General features: G+C 43.4%; 1 protein-coding gene across 1 annotated transcript in view; it reads left to right on the top strand.

The window, feature by feature from the left end:
* The window catches only part of TANC2 (tetratricopeptide repeat, ankyrin repeat and coiled-coil containing 2), a 199,074-nt gene that overhangs the window by 166,871 nt on the left and 12,441 nt on the right, over positions 1-19,762 (top strand). Inside the window, exons 18-25 of the mRNA XM_079949186.1 lie at positions 1,484-1,720; positions 3,381-3,566; positions 5,434-5,527; positions 9,424-9,557; positions 12,242-12,365; positions 13,097-13,272; positions 15,976-16,108; positions 17,529-17,620. Of these exons, the coding sequence (XP_079805312.1) occupies positions 1,484-1,720; positions 3,381-3,566; positions 5,434-5,527; positions 9,424-9,557; positions 12,242-12,365; positions 13,097-13,272; positions 15,976-16,108; positions 17,529-17,620 (1,176 nt within the window). The remainder of the gene's footprint in view (positions 1-1,483; positions 1,721-3,380; positions 3,567-5,433; positions 5,528-9,423; positions 9,558-12,241; positions 12,366-13,096; positions 13,273-15,975; positions 16,109-17,528; positions 17,621-19,762) is intronic.

Raw genomic sequence — 19,762 nt, forward strand, 5'->3', positions numbered from 1 at the left:
TGTTTGGGACAGACAACAGGTTTTCCTTGATTATGGACTTTTGAGACGCATCTGGTTGACACTTGCCTGGTAGATATCAAGTCAGATTGGGTTTTTTGTTTTGCTTTATAACATTTCTGTAGCACTCTTCAGATTAAAATTCAAGTGTTGTTGGTAAAATAGCATTAAAACACATTTAAAAATTAAAGGAATACCGTATTTTTCCATCTGTAAGACACCCCCATGTATATTTTTGGGGATTTAGATTTAAGAAAATGGGGGGAGATGGCCCCATGTATAAGGTGCCCCCTCATTTTTTACATTATTTTTTAGGAAAGAAACCTAGTCTTATACATGGGAAAGTACGGTAATTATTGGTAGCACCATACACTAAAAGAGGTAGCAAAACAAAATATTAGTACTTAGATTGTAATGTCGTATGTTAAAGGAACTTAATATGAATCTTAATATCAAAATTCCTTTCTAGTTCCATAGATAGATGTTTTCATCCTTTTCCCTGCTACAACCATCAAAAATCTGACTCTAACCCAGTAATTTCCAAACAGTGTGCTGGGGCACACTAGTGACATCTGAGCTAATCACAAATGAGTTGTAAAAGTAAATAAAATAATTGAGGATCTGAGTGTGTTTCCTTCTAATCGCTATCCTCAGAGGGCAGGTAATTCTGCACTCTGTCTGCATCTGATTGATTTAGTCATACCTGCTGCAAAGGAACACCAGAATTCCTTAACCTCAAAAAAAGAGCGCCTACTGCATCTCAGCTTGAGTCACAGCTTTGAGAACAATTCCTCCCAGTCAGAAATAGCATCAAGTTACACAGAAACACACTAGTGTGTTGGAAAGCACATTCAGTGGTGATCTCTGGAGAGTGTGTGCTTAGGGAGGCAACATCAGAGCATTATTGGAAGTTCCAGAAAGTAAGAAATTGTTCTGTCAATTGAAATAACCTTGCCCACCATAGAATGTCAGTGAGTTTGGTAAGACTCTGGTGACTTGTAATGCCTGCCTTAAAAGGAAAAAGGAGCATGATGATCACCAAATTTTTATTTGGATTGGAATTTAGCCAACGTACCAACTTACCTTGCTTCTGTCCTACTGATGACAGACAAGAAGCTCTCTTTCTCTCTCCCACACCAGAAAAAAAGATTTTGCAACATTCAAGGTGCTGGAAAGATGACAGGAGAAGTAGAAAGAGAGAGAGAGGAAGAAACATCTACCCCCTTGTCAGTGCCAGAGGTCAGCGGAATGTGGGTAGCGGAGACAGCAGTAGCAAATTTAGAACTCTTATGGGGGAAAACTAACATTTTCCTGTGTATTCTCTGCTTTGGCTAAGAATTGCTAGACAAATCAAGCTTGTGGCAGGGGAGGGAAGCTGCTAATCTCTAGTACACGAAACTCTTTCGCTCTGTTTTTAATTGAGAAAATTGGCTCGTTGAAGTTTAGAGAACGCTGATCTCATCCGTTCCCATTTCTTTCTGTTCAGGTCAGTCGGCTACTGATCTTAGGAGGTGCCAACATCAATTACAGAACCGAAGTGCTAAACAATGCCCCAATTTTATGCGTCCAATCCCACCTTGGTTACACGGAGATGGTAGCTTTGCTGTTGGAATTTGGAGCAAATGTTGATGCCTCTTCGGAAAGTGGCCTAACATCTCTTGGATATGCTGCTGCTGCTGGGTATCTAAGCATTGTTGCCCTCTTGTGCAAGAAGCGAGCGAAGGTGAGGAAGGCGTTGAGCTTCCTGTTCTTAAACCTGAGCAAGCAAGCCACGGGTGGCCTCCCCATGTCCCTTAGGCTGCAGTCCTCATTGTTTGCATGCTTGTAGCTGTGTCTTCTAGCTACTCTCCGTAGCTACGCTAGCAAGAGCACGAGCAACAATTTCATTTTTGTTTCTTCATAAATGTACTCCACAATCTTCACTTGTATTGCGGTCTGCAACTAAAATCCCAGAGCAGTTCATTGGCAACTCAGGTTTGGGTAAGGATGTTGCTGAGCTGTTGAAGGGATAGGGTGCTAATCTTGTTTGTCTCACGTTTATAAGTTCTCCTGTTTTAATTTGCTATCACTCAGATACAGAAAGCAAGGCTATAGTTCATAATCTAGTTTTGCACAAACATGGTAAATGCCAGCTGTTTGGAGAATATGCCTTTTCCCTTTTTACATGACACTTCGCACCAAGTGAGTAGGAGTAGCCAATATCCCTAAGATGGTATTCCAGAATCTAATACATCATGAAGCATATCCTGGCAAAACTGGGAACTTTAATGTAACATGGATTAGGGGTATGATTTAACTATTTGTTTTTAATTGTCATATATATTTTTTAATTGTCATACCTGTCTTCATAATAAAGATGGCTAGAAACTTGTTTTCATTTTAGGTTAAAATTAACTCTTTCAGGCTCCTGAATGTTGTAAAAGTTTCAGACAAAGACTTTTCTCTTTACCTCGGCTTTTGGCCCTTCAAATTGAGGGGGGGCATTTTGGCCTTTTTTAATGGGGCAGGATTTTTTCATCCCACCTTCTAATTGTATAGCTCTGTTTTTAGGAGGTTTTGTTGTTTTTAATGTGAGTTGTTTTTGCTCACTCTGTAAGAATATATCTATAATATAATATAACATAAGTATAAATCAGAACAACAACAATAGTCTTTGGCAGATTCTTCGCTTCTAGTATGGCCCATTTTGGCTAACCAACACCTCTCCAGGAGCCTGCAATTTTACGCTGTCTCACTAACCAGCTCAATGCTTTAGGTGACATTTGTGCTCTATAAGATCACTATGTCATTCTGTCTTGTTGCCGAATGACAGTGTTTGCTTCTAGAGAGCTACTGTGGTTTTCAGTGAACATTTGCTGTTTCCCAAAAGTAACAGCAAAACTTTCACTGAAAACCATAGGTAGCTCTCTAGAAGCAAACACTGTCATTCGGTAACAAGACAGAATGGCATCTAATTCCCAAATTAGATGTAAACAATAGATTTCTTCAGACCAACTTTGCTTATTGGACTGGGACTTGGTAGATTTTACCAAATGGGGGAATGTAGCAAAGAGGTTTGCAGATCACAGCTGGTGCACATAGCAATTGTGTGTTGCACGATTTGTCCTGAGTTTATATTCTAAACTCCATTTTAAATGTCATTGCTCCTTGCAGATGAAATCCGTGAGAGTGGTTTGTGCTACATGTGAATAATGTACTTGTGGACACAGAATACAGTTGTCATTACAAAACAGGCACTAGGTTCTGGCTAGCTCTGCATATATGGCCAGAGAAACATGGAGAATATTTCCCATATGAATGTGGCAGTGTTATGAAAGTAGGAACTGAAACACATAGCAGTTGAGTTAAATTTTAATCAGCCATTTTTTCCTTTTCTTGAAAAGGTGGATCACTTGGACAAGAACGGTCAGTGTGCACTGGTTCATGCAGCTCTCAGAGGCCACCTGGAAGTTGTCAAGTTTTTAATCCAGTGTGACTGGACAATTGCTGGGCAACAGCAGGGAGTGTTTAAAAAGAGTCAAGCCATCCAGCAGGCACTGATTGCTGCTGCCAGCATGGGATACACCGAGGTAAGTTGTCGCTTAGCCTTGTTGAATCCTCACTGGCCAAGTGGCCTTTGTGTTAAGGCAAAATACAGAGTAACTGTTTTTAAAGCTTGAAGTGCGAGGAAGGGTTATGCAGTTGCTACGGGAGCCTAGGTACGCCTTTGTATGCAGCGAACCTTTCTGACCATCAAGTGGCTTGAGGGAAGTCACCACACCTATAGCTCTGCAGCCAAAAGCTGTGGACAATCTACTGACTTCTTGTTGTTTAAAATAATTTGTTTGCCTCTCCTGTACTAGAAATGACATACAAGGTGGCTAACAACAAATCATTAAGCAGCATAAAAACAACTGCAAGAAATGCTAGAAAATCAAAATTACGGTATACCAATAAATTGCAGATAAAACATTTCAGGCAAATTATACAAATTACAGCAGTTCCAGCAGCCCATACCATACAGAAACAATGACCGGGAGAAATTAATGTGAAATAGAACAAGGAAATGAACATAATACGAAAAGCCTGAATAAGTAGGATAGAATTCTCCTATTATCTAAAAGAAAATTAACGTGGCTCTTCTGTGGGCTCAAGTTCCATAGACAGGGTGCAACCACAGAAAAAGTATTCTCTTGGGTACATAAGAGCATAAGAATAGTAATACATAAAAGAGCATAAGAATAGTACGCTGGATCAGGCCAATGGTCCATCTAATCCAGCATCCTAGGCTCACAGTGGCCAACCAGATATAACATGAGCATAAGAGCACCCCATTGCTGCCTCTGACTGTGGAGGCAGACCATAGCCATCATGGTGCATAACCACACATCTAACCTCTGAGGCACCTGGGGAAATGTTATCAGGCAGGCTTAAGTGGGAGCAGGCAGTCCTTAAGAACTGCGTTGTCTCATTAGCTGGGGTGGAGTGGGGGACTTCTTTCCGCCCAAAGGCCACTTTCCCTCACAGCCAACCTTCTAGGGCTTCAAAGGTCAAAGGAAAGCATAGTTGTCCTGTACAGAACTAGCTCAGGTGTCCTAAGAAGTTTCAAAGTCAGCTGGAAACATTATATACTCTATATAATATCCAGTAATTAGTCTGGATGTTCACACATGGATGGTACAGCTAGTATACCGTATTTACTCGAGTCTAACATGCCATCGAATCTAATGCGCACCTCAATTTTCAGAACCTTGAAATCAAAAAAAGGATTTGCTGGCGAATGTAAATGTGCCATTGAATCTAATGCGCACCTTAATTTTCGCAATGTAATTTAGCCAAAAAAGGTGATCATTTGATTCGAGTAAATAGGGTACTAACAATTGTTGAATGTAGGCTAGAGCAGTGTTTCCCAACCTTGGGCTTCCAGCTGTTTTCGGACTACAATTCCCATCATCCCTGACCACTGGTCTTGCTAGCTAAGGATGATGGGAGTTGTAGTCCAAAAACAGCTGGAGGCCCAAGGTTGGGAAACGCTGGGCTAGAGTTTTGAATGTATAGTGGATCCCTTTAGTACACCCTCATGAATCTTCCCATGTGGTTTTTTAAAGGTTATTAAGTGTATTTTTAGAAAAGCAAGAACAAACCATTGTGACTTGTTTGTTTAGTTGGATACTGTTTAAGATTTATGTCCTGATACTGTGTGCTACCTTCTAAAGGTGTTTCCAAATAAATAAATAGATTATGGTGGGGGTGACGGTGTGTGTTTTTGTTGTAAAGGCAAATAATTATTTTAATGGGACTGAGGAGTATATTTCCTTTGTGGGAAAGTGCCAGATAGGGAATTTGTTCACTCCTTTTCCATTTGTTTTGTTCAAAGCAGTTACAGCTTCAGATTATCAGCAGCTTATTTTTAGACACACAGAGAGTTCAGAAACTGACAGATTTCTTTGTTTTTAGATTGTCTCCTACCTGCTTGATCTTCCAGAAAAAGATGAGGAGGAGGTAGAACGAGCACAGATCAACAGCTTTGACAGTCTCTGGGGAGAGACAGGTAAATTCTGTAGACTGTTTGTGGCCCCCCTTGCATCCGTTGAATATATGTGTGATGTGCTGAAAGAGATTGGTTATCCTCTGGGAAATTCACAACAGTGCCAACATAAACCTCTGTCCCTTAATTTTCAGGATGTTGAGTATTGGTTGTTGCTTCTGAGTTCAAGGAGGAAAAGCTTATAAATATTTTATTTATTTCAATATTTATGGGCCGCACTTGAATAACATTACAGCAAGGCAATATGCATAAGAACGTGACGTCCCAGTAAGAGCAGTAAAAACATCAATTAATAAATACTGCTTGCTAAAAGAAATTCACCTCTCAGCAGCTTGTCTAAATAACACAATTTTCAGGAGATGTCTAAAAGAAGGCAGGGACAATTCTTGCTGAACCTCTACCAGCTCAGTCTAGTAAAATCCAGCTGAAGTGGCCCATCAGAGGGTGCCAGTGATCATGGTGGAAAATATGGAGTCAGGAATTAACACAAGAACCTTGAACCTGTCTTGGTAGTGAATTGGCAGCCAGTGCGGCTCTCTTAGCAGAGGAGTAACATGTTGCAAGTAAGCTGCTCCTCTGAAGTGGACCTGCCACTGCAATCTGCCCTAGTTGCCGCTTCAGGACCAGATGCAAGGGCAGCCCCACGTAAAGCATATTACAGTAATCAAGCCCCTTGAGGTTACCAGTGCATGGACCTCTGCGGCCAGACCTTCTCAGGCCAAGAATGGCCGCAACTGGCATATCAGCCAAAGCTCATACAAGTCAGTGAGATGACATGGGCCTCTAATGAAAAACACAGATCAGTGAGTACCCCCAAGCTGTGAACCTGCTTTTCAGAGGGAGTGTGATCCCATTCAGAACTGTCCACCCCATTTTAACTGAATTCTCATTGTATGGTCTTATCTGATTTTTATTTCGTTGTATTGTATTCCTTAAGCACCACTTAGAGACTATTGTAATTAAAGGCATATAAATTGGGGGGGAAATAAGATGAACCACTACAGTTCCTACTCCTGCAGAAGTTATACTCTGTTTTACACTTTGCATGTTTGTGGTCCATTGGCTGCCTTGCTTATTTTCATTATCCTGTTGTCTTCAAACTGTGCTGCTAAGTTGCATCCTAATCCAGGGATGCTGACATGATAACAAAGGTCAGCCCTTGAATTAGCATTTATTTCTTGAAATCAGTGCCTGGGAGAAATGTGAATATGTAGTCATGGGTGGAAATGCAATTGTTGCCTCACTTTGGCTGAATTCATACATAATGCTAAGCCCAAACCATGGCTTTGTGTGAATGAGCAAATGTGAGTTTCTGAAGTAAATATCACAGATGGTGCCCTACTCCCCAGTCCTGCTGCTCCCACATTACCTTGGGGGGGTGTAAATCAGGATCAGACCTTGGTTACAGGTCATGGTTCAGATTTAGAGCTAAGCCAAACCATGGTTTAGTCCCCTGGGTTGTGTAGCAACAGCAGGACTGAGGAAGGAGCACAGTGGCCATTTGCCCTGAGCCATAGTTCGGTTTAGTGTTATGTGTGAACCAGGTCAGTGTGTGCTCTTACTTATCTCTGAACAGTGCTGGGCTGAATACTCAAAAGAACATCCTGATAATCCACTACAGCAGGTGCCTCCTTATTTTTGGCAGAGAAATGTGGCATTATAGAAGACAGTTGCTTTGTGGCTTCTAATTACTCATTTAAAATAGGTTCATTTTGCACAGCTAGCAGATTCACCTATCTCAATGAACTTCTGAGAGATCTAGATCAGGGTTATTTTACAGAAAATGTTCATTTGCATGGAGAGAGGGTTGGTGTGAATGCTTCAAATAGCAGAGAGAGAAGCCAGGCCAGAATATTCAAAGAGGCAAATTTAAGCAGCACAAGACAAAGGGCTTGGTCTGTTAGAGAATGGGAGGGCGAGGTAGTGGTTGGGAAAGAAATTGCTTTGCCGGCAGTTTATTGTGTCAGTCTGGAAAAGAGCAACTTCAAAAAGTGCTTTTGTCTGTTTTTCAGAGTGAAAGTGTCTCCTCTAACCCAGACAGTACACATTATGCCAGGCACAAGGCACTTCCATGTTACACAAAACTCTTGAAGTCTTGAGAATGAATGATCGCTTGGTTGTACAGAAAAGGCTTTTGCTGCTGGGGGGGGGGGGGCTCTGCCTTGACCTAAGAAAGGACCCAAGTTTGCATTTAGATGGAATCGTGTCTGTCTGATGGTTGCATTATAGGCTTTTCCCTGGTGAACTCTCAAAAGTATTGCAGATGGAAATGCAGGGTTTTGTTTTGTCTTCTTAAAAGCTTCTGTCCAAATTGCATTTTGGGGACCAGGGAGTCAAATCATTCAGTGCTTTGGTTCAGTTTCAGTTGAAATTGAAGTTCTTCATGCTCAGCTCAATAATTTTAGAAACACATCCAGCATGCCTAATTTAGTTCGGTTCTAATTCACGTGAGAAAATGTTAATGCCATTCACGTGGTGCACATATGAACAGATGACCCATGTAATTGTACTGTTCTATATGGTTAAACACACTAGACAGAAAAGTCTGCCAATTGTACATAAATTTGAATATGGGGGACATAATAGGTTGATTTGGGATTATTACTTAATATGTAATACCATGAGAAATGTAGCAGTTCAAAAATTTTAAATGTATTCACCCACCCCCTATGCAGACAGATTTTCACTCTCTAATCCTTTGGAACCAGGGCTGGCCCACCCATGAGGCGAGGTGAGGCAGGATCCCCGGGGACAATGGGTGCAGCCTGCAAGGAATGTTTCACTCACTGCTGCTGCCTCGATGGTGTCAGCAGCTGTTGCCCACTCATTGGAGGCCAGATCTTCCGCCTCCCTTGCAGCCCCTGCCCCGCAGTGCTGCCTCTGCAGTGGCCTTTAGAGAATAGGAGGTACTGCTGGTCTCCTCCCACCCATGTTCCTGATGTAGATATCCATCTCCCGTCCCCTTCACTCATCCATTCTTCCCTGGCTGGTTGGGGTAAGGGGTGGGGTGCCATTTTGTTGTTTGCCTCAGGTGTCAAAATGTCTTGGGCTGGCGCTGCTTGGAACTGCCTGCTTAAGAACATGTGCCCTGGGGAATTACCGTGCACAGTACTGCCAGCGATCCTGCACACCTGGCTACTGCAGATGCAGTCTGATGGGATATTTACTTTCTAATAATAATAATAATAATAATAATAGCAATGAATATGTGCGTAGATCTATGTACAGGGGTGGGGGGCGCTACCCCAAACAAAGCATTCTCTCTGATAACTTAACCTGGATGTGGAGAATTGAACTTTCCTCGTCTCGTTACTTAACATATAGCAATTACCATGAATGATGCAGATTAAAAACAACAACAACCCCATTTAATGTGTTTTCTAGTCAGTTAAGCATGTGAAGGGAAGCCGTGGGAGTGAGCACGCTAAATCCATCCCGTCCCCAGTTGAAGGATGATCTTCTGAGTTGGGGAGTTTTCTGTGCTCATAGAGGCTACCCACACATTTTAAAAACTGGGGAAATGCATGGGGAAGAGGAGCCTCCCTGCTTCCGGAGAATACCCTCCAACATGGAATGGTAGCAGGAGGTGGAATTAGTGTGTTCGTTCCCTTGGCCACTGGATAATGCCTGAAGAGGGGTAAATTCTTTCCAGAGTCTATGCTACCCTTTATCTCTTGGGCGAATCTTGGAAATTATAACCTAAAGCCTTTTTTATTTTTGGACCACAATCCTTTTATCATGTTCTTTTTTAAAAAAAAGAAGAAGAAGAAGCCTGTAGGCAGGGATTATTTCCACTTTAGCCATCGCACAGCACTTAGGTGCTTACCATGGCTCGAAGTCATTCAGCAGCAGCGGTGGCAGGCTTTCTTTTATTCTGATTGGTCTTTTCTCTCTTCCAGCCCTGACTGCTGCAGCTGGACGAGGCAAGCTGGATGTTTGCCGTCTGCTTCTGGAGCAGGGAGCAGCTGTAGCCCAGCCCAACCGACGTGGAGTCGTTCCCTTATTCAGTGCTGTTAGACAAGGCCATTGGCAGGTAAGGGGAGTGGGAGGGAGGAAAAAGCTGCCTGTCCTTGTCCTAATAAGGTAACAAGTATGTATACAGCTTGGATTTTTGGAGCTGCTTCCTGTATCATTTACCGTATTTTTCGCTCTATAAGACGCACCAGACCACAAGATGCATCTAGTTTTTGGAGGAGGAAAACAAGAAAAAAAATATTCTGAATCTCAGAAGCCAGAACAGCAAGAGGGATCGCTGCGCAGTGAAAGCAGCAATCCCTCTTGCTGTTCTGGCTTCTGGGATAGCTGCGCAGCCTGCATTCGCTCCATAAGACGCACACACATCTCCCCTTACTTTTTAGGAGGGAAAAAGTGAGTCTTATAGAGCAAAAAATACGGTACATCACATGGGCCTTTTGGTGGGATATCCTCAACAACGTGAGAGAGGTTTCAACATGTGTCTCCCTATGGTGAAGTCCTGGGAGGATCGCTAATCAATTTTCAATACCTTGGTGTTGCCACAGCATCTTAAAAAATAGATAGGTGCCTGTCTGAAGTTTTCTGTATTTTAGTTACGGAGGCTTTTAGATGTATGTGAGTTCTTCAGGGAAGCAAGATGCAAAACAGGGAGCAAGGGAACCGATAACTGCGGCATTCATAGGAATGCAGAAGGAAGGGAGATTGCTTTGACGTACTGCCAAAGAGAGCATTTCATACCAAATGCTCTTCCTCCCTCCTTTAAATGTGTGTGATTCACATGTAAACAGTGCCTAACTCTCATTAGAAGAAAGCTTATGGTTCACAAATGCTGATGGAGATTTATTGTGCTGGAAGGGACATGTTTTACCCCAAAGGTGCCAAATGTTCCAATTCAAAGTTAAGCAATTTTTTCTACATGTGGAAAGCCCCATTAGCCTATTCCAAGATAGGCAATTCACTCTTTATCTTCCATGTAGCCCTTTTGGCTTTCTCCCACACACCTCAATAATGTTCCCCCTGACCCGTCTTTTAGATTCCAGTCTGTTCCCACCTAACATTTGATAAATAAGTGTGTTCCCTGGTTGGCATTGTGTTTTCTGGTTGGTATGACGGTTGGTAACTCAGACGTTCACTGCATTTATTTAGAAATATGGGGTTGCCAGTGTTTTTGCAGCAGAGTTATTCCAAGACAGCCCAGCATGCACAGATATAGATAAAGAAAACATACAGTGGTGCCCCGCAAGACGAACGCCTCACAAGACGGAAAATCCGCTAGACGAAAGGGTTTTCCGTTTTGGAGGCGCTTCGAAAAAAGAATTTCCCTATGGGCTTGCTTCGCAAGATGAAAATGTCTTGCGAGTTCCTGCGGTTTTTTCCCCCTTTCCCCCCCTTTTCCTAAGCTGATAAGCCGCTTATCAGCTGATCCGCTGATAAGCCGCTTAACAGCTGATCGCTAAAAGCCGCTAAACCGCTAATAGCGCTAATCCGCTAAGCTGTCAATGGGCTTGCTTCGCAAGACGAAAAAACCGCTATACGAAGAGCCTCACGGAACAGATTAATTTCGTCTTGCGAGGCACCACTGTACATTATATATGGAAATGAGAGAGTGACCAGATAGCTCAAGGTAAATGAAATGGAGGCAGCAGGATGGGAGCTCAAATCACCCAGAATCTACCCGAGAGTGTACCTTAGTAGCCTATTCCATACATTAGCTTATACCATTGGTGGGGAACCTCCATCCCATGGGCTGGGTGCAGCCCCTGTGAACTCTTAATCTGTTCTGCCACCCCCTCACCAGCTCTGTTCTGCTTCCAGAAACTCACTTAGCAGCCTCTGTTGAGAATCAACATGGAATATGCTGCTACGTCTTTCTTTATTTCTCCACTCTCTCTGCGGTTTTCCCTCTTTCTCCACACTCATCCATGGTGCAGTTGTACACATGATGCCTTGCTTGAGCCCTTCAGCAATCTCTCTCTCTTACTCTCTTTTTCTCTGAGCTTTCCCTGTGCAACCTCCAATAATTTGGGGTGAGCAGATTTAAACAAGTCTGTACGTCTCCTGTTGTATGCTGTCTCTCTGGAGGGAAATGGCAGAGGACCTTTTACAGGGAGGGGCTCTAGAGAGACAGCTTGCTCCAGTAAGTAGGTGATGAAAACATGGATCACTTTGGAGGTGCCCCACCCCACCCTGAGGAAGAGCATTCAGGCTTCACAGGTGTCCTTTCAAGGTGTGCTGAGGGTGAGCCAAAGCTGGGCAGAGCCACAGAACCTATTTTCCAAGGAAGCCCAAAACATTTGAATGTTGCAATTTGAAAATCCTAACTGGCCTCTCCTTCCCCTTCCCCAGCAGTAAAAATAACATAATGTATAGTCACTGTGTGTGTGAATGAGGAGTGAATGTGTGAAGAGAGGCATTTCTGTGAATAGGGTGTGAAGCAGGTGCGGTTGTGAGTGTGATTCTTCACCCCTTATCTAGAGGAAGGGTGTGCAGAACATTCTGAAAACTTCACATCCATTTTAAATAAAAGTATTTCTTAAATGTAAATCCAATGGATATATGAGGAATGTTTGGAGGTGGACGATTTTGAAAGTACTAGACTTAAGTAGGTGTAGCATAGTGACATTTTAATTGCAAACTGAAACTTGTCGTGAGTACAGAGCGTAGGGGCTTATGCATTTTTTTCATGGCTCTCAAACTGTGCACAATTTGTACTCAATGCATCCTTGCTTTGTATGCTTTCAGATTGTTGATCTCTTGCTCACCCATGGTGCAGATGTTAACATGGCAGATAAACAAGGCCGGACTCCTTTGATGATGGCAGCTTCGGAAGGGCATTTGGGCACTGTAGAGTTCTTACTAGCACAAGGTTAGTTTGGAGTCGTGTTGAGATTAAACCCAAGTATGTGTAAGCAGACTCCAAAATTACTGCAAAGATAGACCTTGAGGTTAGATTTCCACAAATTTCATACCGTTGGATGAAATCATGCAAGCTAGACTCACATCAGAATTAGGGTGCTGTATATGAATGTTTCATTTACAGTGGAATAGCCTTACTTAGTTGATTGACTTTTTACAGGGTCGAAACTTTGTGAACAAAATGTCCCATCTCATGATTTCCCAATTCAGGTGCCAATCCCACCCCCACCCCCAGTCTACAGATTCAGAAAATCTCAGCTCAGCAGTATAGCTATTGGCGTAAATGACCAAAATAATCATGCTGCTATTCTGGCTGGCCACAACCTATAGAGATTGCACCAGCCGTGTGTTCCTCTATCCTTTGTTTTTTCTCTCTAGGAATCAGCACTATCACGTCATTCTTTTCCAAATGATATTACCTTTATGGTCTGACAAGTAAGCACTTCAAATGTCAGCAAATTAGCTGGTAGCAATTTTCCTCCAAAGATACCTGCCCAGCCAGTATATGGAATATTGCAGGGGACATAAGAGTCTCTTAAATAAGACACACACTTCCATGGAAGAAAAAAAACAACTTCCAGGAATGAAACTCTTAAAGAGGGGCACTGTGAGTTGCAGGTGGGTTTAGCGTATTTGGAAATACACTTAAGTAGTCTTGCTCTGTGTTTTGTTTTCCCCCAGGATCCTCTATTTCCCTAATGGACAAAGAAGGACTTACTGCCCTCAGCTGGGCTTGCCTAAAGGGACACCTTTCAGTAGTACGAGCTTTGGTGGAGAGTGGAGCTGCTACAGACCATGCCGACAAAAATGGGCGCACTCCGTTGGATCTAGCTGCTTTTTATGGTGATGCAGAAGTGGTAAGTGCTTTTTTTTTGGGGGGGGGAGAATTCAAATCCAAGAGAAGAGGTTCAGGATGATGTCAAGCTTTGGAAAACCCTTGGCAAACTTAGTTTCATTAATTAAATTTGTATACTGCCCTTCACCTGTAGATCTCAGGGCAGTTCACAACATAAAAATACAAAATAAGAAACACAGAATACATCATAAAAATGAGAACAAAAACAAACCAATGATTCCCTCCTCCACAACACATTTAAAAGGGCATCAGATGTTAATCAGCCAAAGGCTTTGATGAAGAGGACATTTTCGCTAAGTGTATAATGAAGACACCAGCTGAACCTCCTTGAAGAGAGCATGTCACAAATGGAGAGCCACTGTAGAAAAGGCCCGTTCTCATGTTGCCACCCTTACAAAAGGGGCACATGAAGAAGGGCCTCAGGTGATGAGGGTCTGAGTAGGTTCATATAGAGAAGCGTGATCCTTGCGGTATTGCGGTCCTGAGCTGTTTAGGGCTTTATAGGTCAAAACCATGAAGTTTTCTTGGCAGGGATACTGGAGTGGCTTGCTAGTTCCTGCTCCAGGTGGATCACGTTTAGTCAAAACTCTCCACTATGACCTGTCCGTCTTGGGTGGCCCTGCACAGCATAGCTCATAGCCTCTCTGAGTTATTCAAGCCCCTTTGCCACAACAAGGCAGTTTGACCAAACTGCGGGAGGCAGTGGAAGACAGGAGTGCTTGGCGTGCTCTGGTCCATGGGGTCACAAAGAGTCAGACACTACTAAATGACCAAACAACAACAAGGTCAAAACCAGCACTTTGAAACTAATTGGCAGCCAATGTAATTGGGCCAGGATCAGTGTAATATGCTCAAACTGAGCAACCTGGCCGCTAAATTCTGCACCAGCTGAAGTTTCCGAACCATCTTCAGAGGCAGCCCTATGTATAACGCGTTGGAATAATCTAACCTTGAGGTTACCAGAGCATAGGCAACAGTAGTTAGTCTGGCCCTGTCCAGATAGGGGTGCAGCTGGGCCACCAGCCGAAGCAGATGGAAGGCACTCTGCACCACTGAGGCCACCTGAGCCTCAAGTGACAACAGAGGCTCCAGAAGTACCCCCAAGCTGCATACCCACTCCTTTGGAGGAACTGTAACCCCATCAAGAGCAGGCAACCTCCCATCCATCTGATCTACAGGGAACCAGGCAGAGAGCCTTCTCGGTAGTGGCACCCTCCCTGTGAAACGCCCTCCCACCAGATGTCAAAGAGAAAAATAACTACCAAACTTTTAGACGACATCTGAAGGCAGCCCTGTTTAGGGAAGCTTTTACTGTTTAATAGGTTACAGTGGTGCCTCGCAAGACGAAATTAATCCGCTCCGCGAGTCTCTTCGTCTAGCGGTTTTTTCGTCTTGCGAAGCAAGCCCATTGACGGCTTAGCGGATTAGCGCTATTAGCGGCTTTTAGCGGCTTAGCGGATCAGCTGATAAACGGCTTAGGGCTTAGGAAAAGGGAAAGGGAAAAAACCCCGCAGGAACTCGCAAGACATTTTCGTCTTGCGAAGCAAGCCCATAGGGAAATTCGTTTTGCGAAGTGCCTCCAAAACGGAAAACCCTTTCGTCTAGCGGGCTTTCCGTCTTGCGAGGCGTTCGTCTTGCGGGGCACCACTGTATTTTATTTTAGTGTTTTGTTGGAAGCTGCCCAGAGTGGCTGGGGAAACCCAGCCAGATGAGCGGGGTATAAATAATAAATTATTATTATTATTATTGTTGTTGTTGTTGTTGTTGTTGTTGTTGTTGTTGTTGTTATTATCATCATCATCATCATCATCATCTAGGGAACCGCCCACTAACAGTGCCTCAGTCTTATCTGGATGGAGTTTCAGTTTGTTGGCTCTCATCCAGTCCATTACCGAGGCACGACAAAGATCCAGCACATCTACTGTCTCACCTGCAGATGTAAAGAGGAAGTAGAGCTGTGTGTCATCGGCATATTGCTGACAGCGTACTCCAAACCTCTAGATAACTCCACTCAGTGGTTTCATGTAGATGGTATAGGAGATAAAACTGAACCCTGAGGATCCCCACATTGGAGGCTGCATGGGGCTGAAAAACACTCCCCAAGCATCACCTTTTGGAAATGTCCAGCCAAGTAGGACCGGAACCACCGCAAAGCGGTGTCGCTCACCCATAACTCGTACAGCTGCTCCAGGAGGATACTGTGGTTGATTTACTGAGCTAATTGAGGAATGTGGCCACAAACCACCTTCAAATTCTTATCCTACAGTAGTGGTCAACTTTTTTGGAAAGCACGCCGAAGGAGTTTTGCTTCTAATGTACTGAGCTGAAAGAAAAAGAAAGAACAGGCCTTAGCCCAACAGTATAGTGTCAGGCAAAAGTAGACATCACACTTCAACGCAATGAAGTCTGCAGCTATTTGCTGTGTGGCATATATGCACTCTCTGGTATGGCCTGGAGTGTGTGGTTGGCATATGTGGGTGGTTTTACCTTTGAGCCGGAGGTTGGATCTGGTGGCTTTTTGATTCGTTCCAACTCTTAAGTGCCTTCAGGAGTCAAATGAGGTGAAGGAATAAAAATAGTTGCCATTTTAGCTCAGCATCCCACTCTCAGTTCTTTTGAGGTCAAAAACCTGCACTTAATTGCATGATCATAATGCCTATGACTTCCAGGGCGATGCTGATTTCAATTGATTGCTTATTTGTAGGTTCAGTTCCTGGTGGATCACGGTGCCATGATTGAGCATGTGGATTACAGTGGGATGCGCCCCCTCGACCGGGCAGTGGGTTGCCGCAATACTTCTGTTGTTGTCACACTACTGAAGAAAGGAGCCAAGATAGGTAGGGAACAGTCAAAGAAAAGAAAACCCACTTTTGTGAATCTCTCAAGAGCCCTATTTCCTCCCAGGTTGTGCAGACATGCAGCACTCCCATGAAAAAGGCATGTCCGGTTTTGAAAGAATGCTGCCAGCGTTCCTGTGTGCTTTGGCTGCTGTGTTGTGTTAATCGAACATTGGATTTCCCCCCTGCCTAGCTCTTGGCAAACTGGGGGAGTAACTCTTAATGAGGTTTTTCCTCTGAGAATGACCACCACTTCGACGGTTCTCCTGTGCTGCTGTGCTGATATGCTGCTGTCAGCTCTTGCTTTCCTTGCTCTGTAGATGCTTCCAGGTTTGGGTATTGCCTGCACTGCTCTACTCCCCTACAACCCCTCGCGTCACAAGGGAATTTGCTGGTGCCTTGGCTGCTATGCTGCCTGCCTCTCACTGCTGCTTTTTCTTTTTTTTTAAATTCACCGTCATCCATTTTTTTCTCCCTCTTCTACAACTTTTTTGTTTTCTCCTTTTCTTCAAAGGCTGTCAGACGCTACCGAGTCGACCACGAGGTATACATCACTGCTGTCGTCATCCAGCTTGGTGGTCTGACAGCTCTGCTTTCTCTTCTATGGTTTTGCCTGCCTGCATTCTCTCCCTCTGTTTTCATTTTTTCTCACCTTCAAACAATTATTTTTTCCCCTTACTGTTGCAGAGAATAACTTGACCTCAAGACCTAATTCACTTTTAAAATGCTGCCAATTTATTTTTTTTACTCTAAGCCTTCTGAAATGCTTCCCCATGCCTTTCTGGCTGTTTGAGAACTCCCCTATTTGACAATTAGCTTGCCAAGTGAGACCATGAAGGCTTGGTGGATTTGTAAAAGCCTACATAAAACAGCTGTAGAATTGGGCTCTTGGACTGCAATAGAAGGGGAGTGTATCCAAAGTACTTCGCAGGTATATGCCCTGTTTGAAGTGAGCCTTGTTCTGAAACACCGAATATTTTTAAAACTCTGTTCACAAATATACCACAAATAAACTTTCAGCCCCAAATACATCCAGGTTGCTGTAGCATACCATATTTAAAGCTTACATGGACTGATCTATATTGTTTGTTAAACCCTTTGATTTCTTCACTAATCACATTTTCCAGAACGTAACTGTCTTTACTTCCCACCAATGCTAATTGGTGGATATTGATGCCTTCTTCTCCAACATTTGCGAATCATTTCAAATGAGCTGAAAGAAAAGATTGCAAGGGAAAGGCGTTTTTAGTCTGAAGCATTCTTGTGAGAACCCCTACGCTCCTTGGGTTGGCTGCACCAAGTTGTTCTCTCCAGCAGAAATTTCTTCCCCCCCAGGATGTTTATCCACCTTAGCTTTCCTCCCTTACCACCTTTTGCATTGTATGAGTTTTTTACCCATCATGCATCCTGTACACTACAGGTCCAGCAACCTGGGCGATGGCTACCTCCAAGCCAGACATCATGGTCATCCTGTTGAGCAAGTTGATGGAGGAAGGAGACATGTTTTACAAGGTGAGAGATGGAAAACTGAGCTTTTCACCAAGTATCAGTAAACGACCTTGTATCTAGTTATCTATCTTTATTTCTTTGCTGCTGCAATTGCATCAAAACAGTTCCTGAGCTTTCACATTTTTAAAAAAGCATTTCCCCCCCCCCCCCTTGCTCTTCTGACTATGCCACAGGGTGACTGAGTGGGTGTCAAGTCTATGATGTTTCTTTATTCTGCAGAGTACCTTCACTCTCTCAGTGGCTAAAAGAACCTAATTCGAATAATTTGAATTCAAATGAGCAAGTATATATAAAAGTGCTTAATTTGCACAATTCATGTGCAACAGTTAATTTGTAATTTTTAGCACAAGCAGTCCTGACAGTAGCTTGAATTGCTGAATGAATAAAAATCCCCTAGTCTCAGAATCCCCTGGCAGCAGGTGCCCATTACTCCAAAACACAGCAGTACATCTAAGTTAATGGTTGCCACTGTAGAACATCTCTTTATTTTTGATGTTTTGATCTTGTTGCTCTTGGCACTGCCCATGGCCACTGGGATTAAATGCATACAGTCAGCATGTCCAAAGAACTTCAGACCCCATTGAGCCCTGTGTCTGACAGGATTGTCCGTAGCATCACTGCTTGACTAAATTGCTGGGCTTTGTGAAGCAAAACAGCAGCAGTAGCAACGACCACAAAACACTTTTATGTTCTCCAATATCTGGAATAGCTTTCTTAGAATCAAGGTGGTTCTGTTAATTCAGAATCTTGAGCTACTGCTTGGCTACAGTTTATACCTTGCACTAAAACATAAAATTCTGCACCACATTGCTACTTGCCTTGGGGGGAAAGCCTCTGCTGGTACCAATGGGATGCTGCCATCCAATGTAGATATTATGATGATATGAGCAGAAGACACAAAAAGATGCACTAAGCTTATGGAATGCCTTGCTCCATGAAAGTTGTATAGTGGTACCTTGGTTTTTGAACAGCATGCATTCTGGGTGTCCGTTTGACTCCCAGAACCATTCAAAAACCAAAGTGCCGCTTCTGACTGGCTTCAGAAGTGTCTTGCAGCCACTCGGAAGCTGTGCTGGACGTTGGGCTTCCAAAAATTGTTCGAAAACTGGAACACTCATTTCCAGGTTTTGATCGCTCGGGAGCCGATTTGTTCAGGAGCGAAGGCTTTCGGCTTCCAAGGTATGACTGTAGTTGGTTTCCTCCCTTGCTATTTTCTGCTGGTTGTTAACCATTATATCTTGGCAGGGTTTTGCTGCATCTGACAGATAAACCAAACAAACCTACAAAATTAACTAATTCTCATGTGTTTTTGATTGATAAGTATATTGTTGTTTTTATAAAATTGTAATTTGTAGATATTGTAAGGTGTGTCTCCTTTTGCAACAGCAAGGGGTGGGATATAAATGGTTTCATAAAGTGAATGAATAAATAAATAGATGAGTAAAAGGAGATGTATTGGAGGCAATAGGCCTGAGATACAGAAACTAGAGGTAATGGGGGAAAGACAGGTAATTTAAAAGTATGTGCCAGCGGGTGCAGAATGCTGCAGCGAGACTCCTTACAGGGTCTTCGCTGCGAGATCACATTCATCCGGTGCTATACCAGCTGCACTGGCTCCCGGTGGAGTACAGGATCAGGTTTAAGGTGCTGGTTTTAACCTTCAAAGCCCTATACGGCCTAGGGCCCTCGTACCTACAGGACCGCCTCTCCTGGTATGCCCCACAGAGGAACTTACGGTCTTCAAATAAAAACACCTTGAAGGTCCCAGGCCACAGAGAGGTTAGGCTGGCCTCAACTAGAGCCAGGGCTTTTTCGGCTGCGGCTCCAACCTGGTGGAATGCCCTGTCACAAGAGACAAGGGCCCTGCAGGACTTGACATCTTTCTGCAGGGCCTGCAAGACAGAACTGTTCCACCAGGCCTTTGGTCAGGGCGCAGCCTGACTCCCTCCTTTGGCAATCTTTACAAAACTTTAGTTTATGGTTGCCATCAATTTTGATTTTAATTAATTTTTATAATGTTTTTATAATGTTGCACTGTTTTAGTGTTGTTAGCCGCCCTGAGCCGGCTTCGGCTGGGGAGGGCGGGATATAAATAAAATTTATTATTATTATTATTACGATATTATGGAGGTCTCTTGGCACTGA

The sequence above is a fragment of the Podarcis cretensis genome (genome assembly GCF_951804945.1).
Source record: "Podarcis cretensis genome assembly, chromosome: 13".
Classification (NCBI taxonomy): Eukaryota; Metazoa; Chordata; class Lepidosauria; order Squamata; family Lacertidae; genus Podarcis; species Podarcis cretensis.